This window comes from Magallana gigas, chromosome 4 (genome assembly GCF_963853765.1).
Source record: "Magallana gigas chromosome 4, xbMagGiga1.1, whole genome shotgun sequence".
Taxonomy (NCBI): Eukaryota; Metazoa; Mollusca; class Bivalvia; order Ostreida; family Ostreidae; genus Magallana; species Magallana gigas.
Window position 1 is genome coordinate 15,268,946 of NC_088856.1, and position 17,608 is coordinate 15,286,553.

Genomic DNA, 17,608 nt, shown 5'->3' on the forward strand with positions numbered 1-17,608 from the left:
AAGCAAAATAGTTTTACAAATTCATTATTTAAACAAGTCACATGCATGATTTAATAACTTTCAAGAACATGGCCATAGCAAATCAATATTTCAAGCTAACAACAAATACAAAATAAACTAGTTAATATGAACACTGAGCATAGGCAGGATTTTGATCAAGTAAAAAGTGTCCCCTGAATATCATGAAAAGTTATCAAGGAATGGAAGCTTGGTAAAGAAGAGAAAACTCTTCTATACAGTATTATTTTAATACATTCAAAACATTACCATTGTACATGTAATCAATCCCCTAACACTTGTAATGGTGCGTGGTTTTGGGAATTTTGCTTGATAGAGTTTTAAATATCACCAGCTGTTGGTTTTTTTTTCGTCTCTGGTGTAATCAAATTTTACTAGTTTTTCCTGTATTAGTTTTCAATATTATCAGTTTTTCTTCTGTTACAGTCAAATATCATCAGTTTTTTTCTGTCAATTACAGTCAATTATCATCAGTTTTTTCCCGTTGACCCAAATCCACCATCTCCGCGGTCTGTCTTATCTAAATCCTGTTAACATAAAAATTTGTGAATTACATCAAGTAGACCATTAAGGATACAAATCTAGTTTTTTTATTTTTACTTTTAAAAACTGTCATTAAAATTTTAATCAACGAAATGAGTTTATTTTTAATCAAAGTTGAGTCTCTTCAGTTTTTTTAATTCGTACTTCAATGACATTTTTAAAAAGAAATAGTAAATGCTATATCAATCATATTAATATATCAATTTTTCAAAGAGTGACTAAGAAATTGGACATTTTACGACTATGAAATAACATTGGGTTACCTCCAATGTTAGGGGGCCATAAAGGAAATTAAGATTCTATCAGTACTGTCGTGCGACCAGTTCTCGCAGAGTACCATTTCTCGCCAGAACATTGTGAGGTCATTTTATCAATATACGAAAAATGACGTCACAATGTACTGGCGAGAAATGGTACTCGGCGAGAACTGGTCGCACGCCAGTATGATAATTGCTGCTGTCCTACCTGACATTCCTGTAGCTCTGGGATGTAAATTCTCTCACAAATAAGCTGAGCTATTCTGTCGCCTTTCTTTACTATATAAAAAAGGAATGATTTTATAGATGATTTTAATGCAGAGATATATATCTATATGCAATACAGGTAAATTAAAAAAATATCACATACAGTATAACTCATTTAGTACCTAATAAGGATGTACTGAAGTTTTGCGAAGTCCTGGAATTCTTTAATAACAAATCCATGTAAAATTTTAACCACGTAACAATCTTGGATATAACAAATTTACATTTATAACTAACTGATTTTGAGCCCCGTAGAGGTAGAAAATAACGAAATTTACATCTATTATAACAAATAATTCAAATTATTTTAAATTGTAAGAAGTTGTCAATAAAATTGACATACTTGTTTATTTGAATTTATTTTTCACAAATATTTTATATTCTTAATCAGATTGTTAAAAAATTCCGAAAAGTTTTTTTCTAATTTATTGCCTAAGTGAATAAACACACAAATGGTTGTCATGCTGAAGTAAACATGTATATATAAAGAATTCCCTCTGCTTATTTCTTTGAATTCATAATACAATTATTACAAAAAATGGATAAAATAAATGAAATGGTCTTTAGGAATTCATTATAACCGAGTTTTTACAGAAAATACATGTAATAGCATGATGGCAGCCTTTATGAACCATGCAAAACATATCCACAGTATATCCACGATAGTAGCTTACCATATCATTTAATAATAAGAATCTTTGGTAATGAAAGCTATTTATAAAGTGTAGTACATGTACACATCACCAGGATGGTTACTTAGTATACAAAGCATTACATAAGATGGCTTCCATCAAAACTGACAATAAACTTGCTATTGTCCAAATAAATTGTAAATAGGGGTTAATTCTACCAGGAGAAAATGATTCTATAGCCTTGACCTTTGGCCTTAGGTCAAAATACTTTGGCCTTGATCTTCAAAGTAACATGTCAAAATATTGAAGCATAAATAACTTTATTTTATCAGACTAATTTAGCAAGCTGTTTTCTGTGCTTATTTGCTAAGGACATACAAATTAACAGCTGATTATTATTATTACAATCAGGAAAGTAGAATATTTCTAGGAACAAAAGGCTTATCGGCCACATCATTTTCTTGGGTGTCCCTTTTCATTTTTAGAACAAGCCCACTGGTTCCAAAGAAAATGTTAAATTGCAGCAAATAATGCTGACTACAAATGACAGTCTTATTTGAACAGAAGATCTCACTTAAGGATAAAACTCCAGTGAGCTAAAATCAATCTTTATAAACAAAATAATATTTTTTAAAGGCATTTTTAAGTTTACCTTCAAAATCTTGATCTGCATGGTTGAATAGAACAACTCCCACATTTCCTCTGTAGTCTTGGTCTATCACACCAGCTACAAAGTAAACATTTACGATGTAAAATATATAGAAACAACCATTTATATCAACTAAGACTATTATCTTTTATGCCGATATTTTTTTGATTTGCTATCCAGTAGATTCAATGTTAATATACCTACCCAAAAGTTATACCCCAGTGAAATTATAAAATTTGATTTGAAATACTGTCAATTGCATTTGTGTTATATTGTAAACAAATTTCTTTTTCTTTTGTGAGAAAAGTTCCCAAAGTACAATCATGTATTGAGAACATTGTTAATATCTCTTTTCACAAATGCCTTTACAAGTGTCGCATATTTGAGGTCCTTATCACTGAGTAACCTTCCTAATCTTATGGAAAAAGTAGTAAAAAAGGTTTATATCTATAAATAAGTATGAGGCCATGAATAAGCATTAGCTAACAGCATTAATAGGAATAAATCTAAACACTGACATCAAGAAATTGTTGTTGGACATTTGACCTACAAAATATCAAATAAAGTCACATTATTTCTTATAAATTCCAAAGTTAACAGTATATAAATAGTGCCTGTTTGGGAGGGTAACAGTTGAAATTGACACCCCGAGAAAACCATTGTCAACCGACGCGAAGCGGAGGTTGACAATGGTTTTCGAGGGGTGTCAATTTCAACTGTTATCCTCCCAAACAGGCACTATTTATTTTGTTATACTGAATGTCTTTTTTAAAATTTTTAAGAAAATTTTACTGCTTTTATATAGGAATAACGTGAATTCTACAGCGAACCGTACGCGCATAATTTTCGCGCATGTAACATTTTTTAATGTTACCCGTTGCCAAGTGCGTTGCTAACGCTGAGGGTAATAGTAAATATTATTAACTGCGTCTTAACCAATCAGATTTCAGTATTTAACATGAAAGTATAACAATTAAAAATACCATATAATGTCTCTACTTTGTGGCTAGTGTGCCTGAATAAAAGGAATGGTGGGGATTTAAAGATTTCGATTTAAACCATTTTTTTGTATGGTAATTGTTACAATTTTTAACAAATCATACATAAAAGCAAATGCAAGCACTGCAAAAGGATTTGTTTTTCTAATGCGATGTGAATCAAGTTAATTTATCTGTTCTGTTGTCAACTCGTAAATAAAATTTGAATTGTACACATAATATTAGATATTAGAAATGATTCAAGTTTTTATCTGGAGATTTTGGTGAAGCCCGTGAAAATGATTAGCATGATGATAAAATGGTACATGTATTGCAGTGTTTAAAATAATTAAAAATGTGAATAATTTTTGAAAAATTGATACACCTTACAACATAAAAATTGAATTACATGTAAATTGTCCCTTTTTTTCCACATTTTATTTATACCACGCAATGTTGATGCACTGTAAAAAAAAATTATACATGATTTACTTGATTAGCCTATTGGACAACAATATGTACAATTTTCACTAGTCTAATTGAAAGTTTGGTAACGTAAATAAAATCATCGAACTTCTATTTTTTCTCAATGAATGATTTACCAGTATATTTCATCCTACTTTGGAGGATTTGCATCACTCATTCATTTGGTACATTCAATACAAAAGAATATTGAAAAAATCAACCTATAATTGAACATAATTCTAAACTAATTTGTAAACAAGTGAAAAGCTCTCAATGTGACAGCAAACCAGGTTTTCTTTAATATGTAAACAGTATCCATAATCCATTTATCAATCCTGAATTTATAATCACTAACTATCCAGATAAATGTAGTAACCTATATGCAATACATGTATTCTGCAAAAAAAAGATATATATATATATATATTCTGCAAAAATAAAATAAAAATAAAAGTTCAACAAGTAGCATTTTTTTTCATAAATTTTCAAAAATTAAAATCCAAGTGTATGCACATCTCTGATTAATGTACAATTGATCTGCAATATATCAACTTCCTATCTTGAAAACTGTAGGAGGAGTTATCGTTACAATAAGGGTACCCTTTTGACAGCCACCCGCCCACCATTTTCACCATTTCAAAAATCAGATTTTTCCTTTGGAAAACCTGGTTAAAAACAAATTCAACTTACCTCCTACGTCAATGAAATGTTTTGCTGCAAGACCAGATCTTGGTGCTACAAAATAAAGACATTTCATAAGATGTTTCCATAAAGAGACACATCAAATTCATCACTTTAAGCAAAAAATTTAATATTTATAAAATAAATCAATTTACCAACTCTTCCATAGCATCCATTTGGTAATGCTATCTGAATATCTGTTTTTGCTATTACTTTCCCTTTTGCTGGAACTATGTAATCATAAGCACTGTAAAAAAAAATTTGAAAACTGTAAACATTGCCTTGAGAACAAGGTTTACTATGTCAATCAGTTTTTTAATTGATCTAATGGGCTAAATTGGTAAATTTCATGTTTAGACCAGCATTCATAGGAACTGGGTACGCTGAATATTACACATCGGCCCTGTTGAAAATTTGAAATGAGAAAAATCAAACACATGACATCTTCAATCGGTTTGCCAAAATTATTCGTATTACAAGACACCTTATTTATGAAAATAACATTCGTTTGCTAAAATTCACATGCATTTGGTAATTGTAAACTACAAAACCGGACCTTGTATATGGATTTTGGGAAATATTTATATGGTTTTTTTTATAATGTTTGATCTGATATTTGAGTAAGGCCATATTCCAGTACATACACCAACATTTCAGAATAGAACAATTTCAGACTGCTTATTAACGTGAACACTAACTTCAAGCTGTAACATTATCAGGTTGGGCACCAACCCCCGTTTGGTGGTTAGAGTCCCATTTGGTGGTTAAATGCCTGAATGGTATACCTATTTTACCTACCAAATGGGACTCATTTTTCGTTCAACTCGGATTACGTTTTTCTGGAGGAAAGGCGCATCACGTTTATTACCGGGGCAAGTACTCTGACATGTTTGCTTCATAATTAAACATTCGTTTAAAAATTTTAATGTGTCGATTTTTCCGCACATGTGTTTAAACAAGAGGCCCATGGGGCCACATCGCTCACCTGAGCAACAATTGGCGTTCAAAAGATATTGTGCCATATGGTCCCTCGGTAGAATAACAAAAAATAAATATTGTCAAGTATTCGAATTTTACACTTATTTTTGCATACACGTAATATTTGACATTGACCTTTATGAAATACTATTTTTTTACCAAAATAAGAAAATCCTACGCAAGATATAAAACTAAACATTTGGTAGGGGTACACTGTTAAGTTGTTTAAAACTTCCAATTCCCTATATTTTCGTTCTGCCCCCCCCCCCCCCCCCCCCCACTTTGTAAAGCGATCAAAATATGAGAGCATATAGGTACATTTGTTTCATCAACTACTTACTTGTTATTGTATTTAAAAAAAATATATAATAGTTATTGTATTTTATTTTAAAAATCCTACATGTACAGATGTGAAGAAGAAAATTGTACCTCAATGTGCTCAATTCCTCAAATTAAAACATTCAAAAATTTAATTTGTCTTCTCCATTATAATTAAATGACTGTTATTTACCTCGCGTACAAACCAGGATAATTTTCCGCTGTGATATTTTCTTAGGAATAGCGATAATTATTTTATCCCCATAACAGAAATGTGTCAGAACTATGGAAACTGTTTTAAAGAAGTCGTTTTTATTTACTCGTGTCTGAAAAACTATCAAAATTGATGTAGATTTCACATTATTTATTGTATAATGAGGGGACCCCAGAGAGTAGGTATATACAGAATATCATTCTTCTATTTTGTTTGTACAAGTATTTAACATACTCTAATTCATATAGAATTTCTAATGTTCAACCAAAATTTCAGCGTCAATCGTAGAATTATAAGCAAGATACAGAGCTCACAGTTTCCCTAGGTTTCAGTCATATTTTGTTGATATGACTTTATTACATTCAGCTTAAGATTTTTAACTTGGTATTTCCTATTCAGCATTTAAAATGGAAAAAAAGAATGGCCTAAGATTTTCAATTCTTTTATTCACTCAAGACCAGTTCATTGGTATTTAAGGTTCAAAATCAGTTTATACATATGTACACAAACACAGTCAAGGATCACATGTACAGTAGGAGTAATAATGACGAAAAAAGGTTAAGTTTACAATACAATAAGTTGTTAAAATTGGTTTCTGGCAGAACAGACTTCTTAATAAATATTGATATATTAATAAATATTGACAAATTTTTTACCTTTTCAATCTTTAGTTTTTAAGATCTGTGTACAAACATAGAATTGTGAGCAAATCTCTGTATCTTGCTTATAATTCGAAGCTTAACACTCAAATATGGTTAGTAAATAGAAATTGTAAACAATTAAACACAAGAAACATGCATGCACTATAACAAATAAAGAACACAATTTATTTTTTCGAAATGAATCATATATATACATGTATATATACCTACATATTTCCTTCAGCGATATCAAACTCTATTTAAACTGAATAAACTCGAGAAAATGCCGAGCATCGATCTCAACAAAACCTATTGCATTAATCTACCATTACGCAAAAGATAAAGCCGAATTACCGATAGAATGAATTGTATTTCAGTACTTTTTTGATACATCAGATTTTGCTTAATTTGCGCAGGTAAACAGTTAACTGTTTGATTTACCGAAGTCTCTGTTTGAATTGATACGTAAAAATCACGAAATACAAGAGTTCCCAGGTTAAATTACAAAGCATAAATAATGAAAACGAAACGAAAATCAGAACAAGCTAACACCAACGTCATGTGTGAAATCTGTCAACGCATTGAAATATTTAGCCTCAATTTACTTCACAAAATCGGCACCAATATATTTTGCATGTTTCAAAAATTTCCCTTCATACACGAACTGTTGCATAACAAGCAAATTCATCATAGTCAGATCGACCCTTTTTCGTATAATGTCATGGCTGCTTTAAACAAAGAACCTCGTTTTAGAAGTATTGAATACGAGTCTTGGTAAAATGGGTATGCAAACCCGGGCCGTGGCAAAATAAAAGCCAAGGCAGATCGACAATTGTCAATTCCAAATACGCATTATTTTGCGGCAATATTTACAGCGAATACAAATATAACTGGTCCATCAAATATCCTGAAATTTTAATGAGATTGGCAGATTAATAACTGCCAATCTTTTGTTTTGACCAGGCCAAGTCTTGCCTACCCATTTTAGCGGATGCCGAACCGAACCGAAGCTGAACACGCCTTTCCTTTATCATTATTTTCGTAATAACTCAGATTTGAAACTGAATTAGACCTTAATTTTTGCAATTTATATTTTCCTTCCCATAAGGACAATTTATGCTAAACTACGTTGAATTTGCCTCGGTAGTTCTTGAGAAGAAGATTTTTAAAAATGCACCCCCCTTTTTCTACAGTTTCAAGGTTTTCTCCGCTTTGAATACAGATCGGACTTTTATTTCTGCAATTTATATTCGCCATCCCATAAGGATGCTTTGTGCCAAATTTGGTTGAAATTGGATAAGCGGTTTTAGAGAAGAAGTTCAAAATGTAAAAAGTTTACAGACGGACGGACGGACGGACGGACGGACGGACAGACGGACAGACGGACGACGGACAAAATGTGATCAGAATAGCTCACTTGAGCTTTCAGCTCAGGTGAGCTAAAAAAGGCCGAAATGAAATGCTCCCCAGAAGTCGCGTATAAACATAGTGTTTATGTCTTCTAATAGATCGATTTTAATCAAAGTACGACATGGCCTCATTCCTTGAACTCTTTACTTTCAATTTCTATCATCCGGGCATGTGAAAAACAATTGCAGCCAATCAAAACAATGATCTTTACGTGCGTGTCAGAAGCTAATTTAGGTATGGAAGCCCAATCGCGCTATATTAAATTTCTCAGTAAAACTTACTTAAAATTTTAACTAACGAAATTTGTTTTCTTATAACATAAATAATGACTTATTACCATGTACTTTCGATATTATTTTCATAATCTGACTTTACTTTTGTCACGGAATTTTACTGAAGTCATGTACGATTGGGCCTCCATACCTAAATTGAGCTTTCATCGTATTTCACTTAAGATCACCGATTTCATTGGCTGGTATTGTTTTCCATTTGCTCGGATGATAGAAATTGAAAGTAAAGAGTTCAAAGAATGAGGCCATGTCGTACTTTGATTAAAATCGATCTATTAGAAGACATTAACGCTATGTTTATACGCGACTTCCGGGGAGCATTTCATATCGGCCTTTTTTTAAACACATGTGCGGAAAAATCGACACATGAATTTTTTTAAACGAATGCTTAATTATGAAGCAAACATGTCAGAGTACTTGACCCGCTAATAAACATGATGCGCCTTTCCTCCAGAAACACGTAATCCGAGTTGAACGAAAAATGAGTCCCATTTGGAAGGTAAAATAGGTATACCGTTCAGGCATTTAACCACCAAATGGGACTCCAACCACCAAACAGCGGTTGGTGCCCAACCTGATTATAGGGAAATCACAATATTATATCAAACATGTTTAATTATTTCCAGAAATAAGTTAATGCATTCCAACTAAATAAAAAAAAAACAAAACTAAACATAACAAAAAAAAACACACAAAAAAACATCATATCAATCCCACAGTGGCAGTGTCAGTTGACCAACAATTTTTCAAGTACGGCACAATTCAATTGAATACCTATACAAGTCGTATCCAGCGGCCAATTTGGATCCTCGTGTTGGAGAAAATGCATTTTTTGACAGTTTGGCAAACTGCATCATTACAGATTCGACTGGCATCTTGCAGAGTTTCTTGTTTGGTGGCTCCTGGATATTTTCTTTATTCTCAACAGCACTCATTTCCCGCGCAGTGAAATTTTGGCGCACTATTCTCGGAACTCCTCGGCTAAAATAAATCGTTCGTTCGTAAACTGTTTCGCGGAAATAGATATCGGGCTCGTTATTCCATCGTCATATTCACTTGGTTGAGAAAATTTGGAATGGACGAAAAAGCACTTGAGGAATCGTTGGAATTGTATAAATCACAGTTACTCCAAGTAGAACAGACTCTTCAGGCCGCGGGATCAGTGGAGAATGCAGATCTATTGCAATTACGTGAGGATCTCAAGGAACTGGTGTCCTTGACAGAAGATGGGTTGCTTTCGTTAAAAAAGAGCAACATTCTCAAAAGTTTAGAAAATGAAACCCCTGACAACTCTAAGGATGATGAGTACGCAGCATTTCAAGCAGCAATTGCCGCCGAGGAATGTAACGAGAAAGAGTCTGTTGACAGTGAACATGGTAAATTTACTGTGCATGATCATGATGATTATCCAACTTTCATAAATGGTGATAACAGTGCATCAAAGACTGAAACAAGCTGTTCTAGCAACACAGATCCTGTTTGTAAGCTAAAACAAAACATCAAGGAGGAGTTATCAGAAATAGTGGGGACTCTGTGCCGTGCACCATACCTACATGAATGGGGGTCATCAAGTTACCACAATGCCATGGTGACAGACATTGATATATCAGATGATAATGAAGTTATGGTGTCAGTGTTGTTTTGTAATCCGACTCATGAAGGCATGCTTCCGTGTGAGTATCATATAGAGGGGAAGTGCAAATTTTCGGCTGATCAGTGTAGATTCTCTCATGGAGACTCAGTAAAGCTCGAAGATCTTCGAGAGTACACAGAACCCAAGTACAGTTCACTGAAAATGGAGTCTCCTTGTTTAGCTCTTTTCACAGATGGTCTTTGGTATCGTGCAGTGATTGTTGACATTCTGGACAAAGATCACCAATTCACAGTGTCGTATGACAATTACGACGAAACCGCAACTCTGGATATGAAAGACATTCTGCCCCTTCACTCGACAGATTCTGGTTCAAGTGATGAGGAGGATGAGGATGGGGAAGAAAACTGGAAAACAAATTTTGGTGATGATGATGATTCAAACAATGATTCATCAGAGGAGGAAATGATGCCCAGGTACTTTATGAGACCAACCCAAACAACAGAGGCACTGGGAGTGTGGGAGGAACACACAAGGGGAATTGGGTCAAAGCTGATGGCCAAAATGGGGTACATCTTAGGGCAGGGACTGGGGAAAATGTGTCAAGGTCGGGCGGAGCCTGTTCCAATCCAGTTGATTCCTCAAGGAAAATCCCTGGACAAAATAATGGAGTTGAAAGAAAAAGCAGGAGATAGCGACATGTTCAATGTGTCTAAAAAAATGGGCAGGAAAAAACCAACAAAGAAAACTAATAGCTTATCACAAGGAAGTGTGAAATCCTCAGATGTGTTCCAGTTTATCAATAATAAGCTAGGTGGCAAGAAAGGAAATATCAAGGAGCTGATTCACCATCCGAATCCGAAATCCAAAAATGCTCCAGTCAGGATCCTAGAGAAGGAACTCTCTGGTAGAAGTGATAGGAATTTGAATGTTCAGCTACTCAAAACAGAGGAGGAAATCAGAACCACAGAGAGGGAACTTTCACGACTCAACCAAGCACTGAAGAGACATGAAAATAGAGATGAAGGAATGGCCAAGCAATACAGAGCCAAAATTGCTAAAACAGAGCATTATTTACAAGAATTAAAAACATCAGAAAAAACAATACAGAGCCATAAAACAAAAAGAGGAAATCATAAAAAGTTAACTATATTCTAGGTTTCTATTTAGTGTGCATTCATAACATTATTTGCAGTATCTGCAAGAATGATGGCAACCATTTTTTTTTTGCAAAATCTTTCAATTGCAATAAATACCAATGCATTAAAACATTTGGTTCATGCATATTTAGTGATCAGAATTTATGCTACTTTAAAGGGACATGGTCCCGATTTTGGCCAAATTCAATTTTTACTATTTTTATTATTTGCAATGCTGTAGGAATGTATTTCTAATGGTCAAGTGAAATTTTAGGGTCAGTCTAAAGCTATGAGCAAGATACGAGGCTCACAACTCTTTGTCATTTAAACAAGGCTCGTTTCCTGTTTTTGGTTACATATAGGTTGATTATACCAGCAAAAAATGTTTTTCAAGCTGATTTGTCGATCTTTATTTATTTTAAGCATAATAAACAGTTTCTAACGTTTAACATATTCAGTTTAGGTCTAAGATTGGAAGAATTACCTCAACATTCAAAATGAAAACAAAAGATTTGTTTACATGGCAAGGAATTGTAAGCTCTGTAAACTCACTTTAAACTCAACAAATGATGCTCAAATTTTGGTTGCCTATTAAAAATGCCTTACTGAGGTGTTGTAAACATTAACAAGAGGCCCAGGGGCCACATCGCTCACCTGAGCAACAATTGCCTTAATGCTGATCAAATTAGCATTACAGTATCAAAATATCTTGACAACTAAGTACAGTAGATCTTGCTAAAAAAATTGAAAATCTGCAAATTTTTATCCACCTCTTTTTTTTGGTAAATACCAAGCCCCTTTTGTTGTTGTACCTGTAAGAAGATTTTTCTCTATCCTATATACCCCTACCCCCCATTTCGTGGCCCCACTTTTCTCTAGGGAATCATGGTTTCATCAAACTTAAATCTGCATAACCTGTGCTTTCACACATAGTACTGAGTTTTGTAATGAAAACTTTCCCAGAATATTTTTTAAGATTTTCTCTATATATTCCTATGTAAAAATTCAAACCGCCATCATGGCCCCGCCCTACCACTAGGGACTGTGATTTCGAAAACTTGAATTTACACTACCCAAGGATGCCTGTACACAACTTTAAGCTTTTCTGGCCAAATAGTCTTTAAAAAGAAGATTTTTAAAGATTTTCTCAATATATTCCTATGTAAAAATTCATCCCCCATTGTGGCCTCACCCTACCCCTGGACTATTATTTAAACAAACTTGAATCTATATGATCTGGGGATGCTTCCACTCAAATTTGGGCTTTCCTGGCCTAATAGTTTTGAGAAGAAGATTTTTAAAGATTTTCTCTATTTATAAAAATTCATCCCCCATTGTGGTCCCGCCCTACCCCCAGGGACCATGATTTGAACAAACTTAAATCTACATTATCTGAGGATGGTTACACACCAATTTGAACTTTCTTGGCCAAATAGTTATTAAAAGAATTTTTTTAATGATTTTCTCTATATATTCCTGTATAAAATGTATCCCCCAATTGTGGCCCCACCCTACCCCGAGGGACCATGATTTGAACAAACTTGAATCTACACTATCTGAGGATGCTGCCATTTTAATTTTAGCTTTTCTGGCCTAATAGTTTTTGAAAAGAAGATTTTTAAAGATTTTCTCTATATATTCCTATGTTAAACTTGATCCCCTAATTGTGGCCCCACCCTACCCACAGGGACTATGATTTGAACAAACTTGAATCTACACTATCTGAGGATGCTTCCACTCAAATTTGAGCTTTCCTGGCCTAATAGTTTTTGAGAAGAAGATTTTTAAAGATTTTCTCTATATATTTCCTATGTAAAACTTGATCCCCCAATTGTGGCCCCACCCTACCCACAAAGACTATGATTTGAACAAACTTGAATCTACACTATCTGAGGATGCTTCCACTCAAATTTGAGCTTTCCTGACCTAATAGTTTTTTAAAAGAAGATTTTTAAAGATTTTCTCTATATATTCCTATGTAAAACTTGATCCCCCAATTGTGGCCCCACCCTACCCCCAGGGACTATGATTTGAACAAACTTGAATCTACACTATCTGAGGATGCTTCCACTCAAATTTGAGCTTTCCTGGCCTAATAGTTTTTGAGAAGAAGATTTTTAAAGATTTTCTCTATATATTTCCTATGTAAAACTTGATCCCCCAATTGTGGCCCCACCCTACCCACAAAGACTATGATTTGAACAAACTTGAATCTACACTATCTGAGGATGCTTCCACTCAAATTTGAGCTTTCCTGGCCTAATAGTTTTTGAGAAGAAGATTTTTAAAGATTTTCTCTATATATTTCCTATGTAAAACTTGATCCCCCAATTGTGGCCCCACCCTACCCACAAAGACTATGATTTGAACAAACTTGAATCTACACTATCTGAGGATGCTTCCACTCAAATTTGAGCTTTCCTGACCTAATAGTTTTTTAAAAGAAGATTTTTAAAGATTTTCTCTATATATTCCTATGTAAAACTTGATCCCCTAATTGTGGCCCCACCCTACCCACAGGGACTATGATTTGAACAAACTTGAATCTACACTATCTGAGGATGCTTCCACTCAAATTTGAGCTTTCCTGGCCTAATAGTTTTTGAGAAGAAGATTTTTAAAGATTTTCTCTATATATTTCCTATGTAAAACTTGATCCCCCAATTGTGGCCCCACCCTACCCACAAAGACTATGATTTGAACAAACTTGAATCTACACTATCTGAGGATGCTTCCACTCAAATTTGAGCTTTCCTGGCCTAATAGTTTTTGAGAAGAAGATTTTTAAAGATTTTCTCTATATATTTCCTATGTAAAACTTGATCCCCCAATTGTGGTCCCACCCTACCCACAAAGACTATGATTTGAACAAACTTGAATCTACACTATCTGAGGATGCTTCCACTCAAATTTGAGCTTTCCTGACCTAATAGTTTTTTAAAAGAAGATTTTTAAAGATTTTCTCTATATATTCCTATGTAAAACTTGATCCCCTAATTGTGGCCCCACCCTACCCACAGGGACTATGATTTGAACAAACTTGAATCTACACTATCTGAGGATGCTTCCACTCAAATTTGAGCTTTCCTGGCCTAATAGTTTTTGAGAAGAAGATTTTTAAAGATTTTCTCTATATATTTCCTATGTAAAACTTGATCCCCTAATTGTGGCCCCACCCTACCCACAGGGACTATGATTTGAACAAACTTGAATCTACACTATCTGAGGATACTTCCATTTTAATTTGAGCTTTCCTGGCCTAATAGTTTTTGAGAAGAAGATTTTTAAAGATTTTCTCTATATATTCCTATGTAAAACTTGATCCCCCAATTGTGGCCCCACCCTACCCATAGAGACTATGATTTAAACAAACTTGAATCTACACTATCTGAGGATGCTGCCATTTTAATTTTAGCTTTTCTGGCCTAATAGTTTTTTTAAAGATGATTTTTAAAGATTTTCTCTATATATTCCTATGTAAAACTTGATCCCCCAATTGTGGCCCCACCCTACCCATAGAGACTATGATTTGAACAAACTTGAATCTACACTATCTGAGGATGCTACCATTTTAATTTTAGCTTTTCTGGTCTATTAGTTTTTGAGAAGAAGATTTTTAAAGATTTTCTCTATATATTCCTATGTTAAACTTGATCCCCCTCTTGTGGCCCCTCCCTACCCCCGGGGACCATAATTTGAACAAACTTGAATCTACACTACCTGAGGATGCCTCCACACAAGTTTAAGCTTTTCAGGCCGATTAGTTTTTGAGAAGAAGATTTCTGAAAAATACCAACAAATTTTCAATAATTCTCAATTATCTCCCCTTTAAAGAGGGCGTGGCCCTTCATTTGAACAAACTTGAATCCCCTTCACCTAGTGGTGCTTTGTGCCAAATTTGGTTGAAATCTGCCCAGTGGTTCTTGAGAAGAAGATGAAAATGTGAAAAGTTTACAACGACGACGACAACAACGACGACGACGACTACGACAACGACAGACAACGGACAAATTGTGATCAGAAAAGCTCACTTGAGCCTTTGGTTCAGGTGAGCTAAAAACGGAAAAAAAAATTTTTGACCAAAATCGTGACCCTTTAAGGTTAGAGGACACATTCCTTAATTTTATATAACTTTTTCTATGAATTTGTTATTGATTTTCTACTACTTTGACAAGCTTTCTTGCAAAAAAAATTAGGGTACCTTATACGGGGCATTTGTTCAAGATACTAGAATAATATGCAATTTATCATTTTTCGAGGAATGTGTCGTCTGATCTTAATTAACTAATAATAGATAGTAAAATAAAGAAATATTAATGAGAAAATCAGCGATTATTCAGAAGAAGCAGTAAAAATATTAATAAGAGGCCCATGGGTTACATCACTCACCTGAACAACAGTTCCTGGTATCATTCTTTTTTATAATTAAAAAATTTCCCTATACTTGAATGTTAAACTTTGAACTCTTTGTGCCCCAGTATTAGTAGGGGGTCACATATTTAACAATTTAAAATCTACAATGTGTGAAGATGCGTGCATAATAATTTCATAAATTGTTGTTACAGAGAAGAAATTTCTAAATGTTTGTAATTGTAGTTCTTGAAAAAAAAACAAAACAAGGAGACTGATTTTTTAAAACATTTTTCCTATACTTCTGTGTTAATATTGAACCTCATTTAAGGCCCCGGTATTAGTACGGGGATCACGATTTTAACAAATTAGATTCAAATTGTATAGTAACTTCACAAAATGTAGCATTGTAGTTCGAAAATTTTTAAACATGTCCCCCTATATATTCTATGTTAAACTTTGAACCCCTCTGGGCCTGAGTTTTAGAACGAGGGTCATAATATCTACACTATCTTAGAATGCTTGCATAGTAATTTCACGCACGGACGGGCAACGGGTGATCAGAAAAGCTAACTTGAACCTTCGGTTCAGGTGAGCTAATAAAAGAATTGTTTACCGACTCATTAAATGCAATGCACCTAACCCAAATATATATTTTTTTCTTTATATAGTGTATCATATGTTGTAAAATAAATCAATTGATCATCATCTATAATTGTAAATTGTATATATTTTCATTAAAAACCTTGGAACAATCAATAAATCAAGAAATATCGATCGCTTAATTTAATTTTTTTACAGCATCCATTCTGGTTTCTTTAATAATCAACGTTGCATCCGTATTATCAAAGCATGCTATTCGCTCTAAATGACAAGTTTTGGAAACTTTGATACAATTTCGAGTGTTTGAGACCGTTCTTTTACATTTGACTTTGCACTAAATTACCAACGTCAATCGGAGCTTGTTCGATGAAATCTAAAAGCAGGGGTTTATTGTTGGGTGAATCTCCTCGTAGTTGTGGAGATTATCAACAGATGCCAAGTATCGTAGAAAATGTCAGCCGTCGTTATTATGACTTTAGAGAATGTATTTTTATGGATATTGGATGCTTTTTGATTGAAATAAACATACTTGTCAATAAAGTACGAAAATGGAGGGAAAAAATTCAAAGATTTATTTGTCGATACATCATCTTTTTTTTTACCCGAAGAGTTTGACAGGAACGAAACAAACATTCAATTTGGGAAACGTTTACATCTTTTCTCCATTAGGAAGTACTCGGGACACCTCGCACAATTTTCTAACGTTATCATCCGGGGTACTTTCAAGTTTTTTGCAATGCAAAATCCCAGACTTTCTATTTTTGGCGGTGTTTTGAAACCTGAAGCGATAGAGGGGGCGTTTCAAAACAGATAATCTGGACTTTTTCATTCTAGTAAATGGAGGTAGAATTTGGGCGCAAAGATATCTATGATTATCGAGATTATTACGCAAACAGTGGTAGAAGCAGAAACTTGGGACATACATGTAGTATAATCGTTAAACTATAGTGTAGATTTCAGCCCTGTCAGTTTATATGGCGCCGTAAACTACCTAAAAATATAGGAGAAAATACACAGTGAATGTAAACTGGTGAACAAATTTATGGTTGCATAATTCTACCACCACCTTTCAACTGATTTATAGTCTGTCCCAAGTTATTGCTTCCATCACTTTTTGATGATTTTTAATAAAATTACACATACCTGTGAAAGAAATACAGTTGAAATCGTTAAAAGGGAATATATCCAAGATATCTTCATTGAACAATTATCCCTTTCCACTCACAAAAATTCACAGGAACTAAAACAGATTCCTTACGGGGATTTATAATGGGGAATGTTTACATCTTTTCTCCATTCGGAATACACTCGAAATACATCGCGCAATTTTTCAACGTTATCATCCGGGCTTATTAATGGCTGTTGCAATGCAAAATCTCCATAGACTTTCAATTTCGGGATGTGTATTGAAACCTGAAGCGGTAGAGGGGGCGTTTCAAAACAGATAATCTGGACATTTTTTATTTTGTGGATGAACGTAGTTTGTGTACAAAGGTATTTACTATTATTGAAATATCAAGCAAAAAGTGGTGGAAGCAAAAACTCGGGACAGAGTATAGTTGACTTGGAAGATCTTAATGTCGAC

At 33.9% G+C, this 17,608-nt stretch overlaps 2 protein-coding genes across 2 annotated transcripts; one reads left to right on the plus strand and one right to left on the minus strand.

Annotated features, from left to right (window-relative positions):
• Nucleotides 1-296: 296 nt before the first annotated feature.
• LOC105343526 (deoxyuridine 5'-triphosphate nucleotidohydrolase) lies at nt 297-9,323 on the minus strand. The gene is made up of 6 exons (XM_066081434.1): nt 9,115-9,323; nt 4,645-4,736; nt 4,499-4,543; nt 2,370-2,444; nt 1,027-1,097; nt 297-545 (listed from the first exon to the last, which is right to left on the minus strand). The coding sequence occupies exons 1-6, from the start codon at nt 9,273-9,275 to the stop codon at nt 489-491; spliced, it is 501 nt and encodes a 166-aa protein (XP_065937506.1). The 5' UTR covers nt 9,276-9,323; the 3' UTR covers nt 297-488.
• A 43-nt stretch (nt 9,324-9,366) lies between these two features.
• LOC105343527 (zinc finger CCCH-type with G patch domain-containing protein) lies at nt 9,367-11,185 on the plus strand. The gene has a single exon (XM_011450919.4). It carries the CDS (start codon nt 9,416-9,418, stop codon nt 11,087-11,089), a length of 1,674 nt encoding a protein of 557 aa, XP_011449221.3. The 5' UTR covers nt 9,367-9,415; the 3' UTR covers nt 11,090-11,185.
• Nucleotides 11,186-17,608: the final 6,423 nt, after the last annotated feature.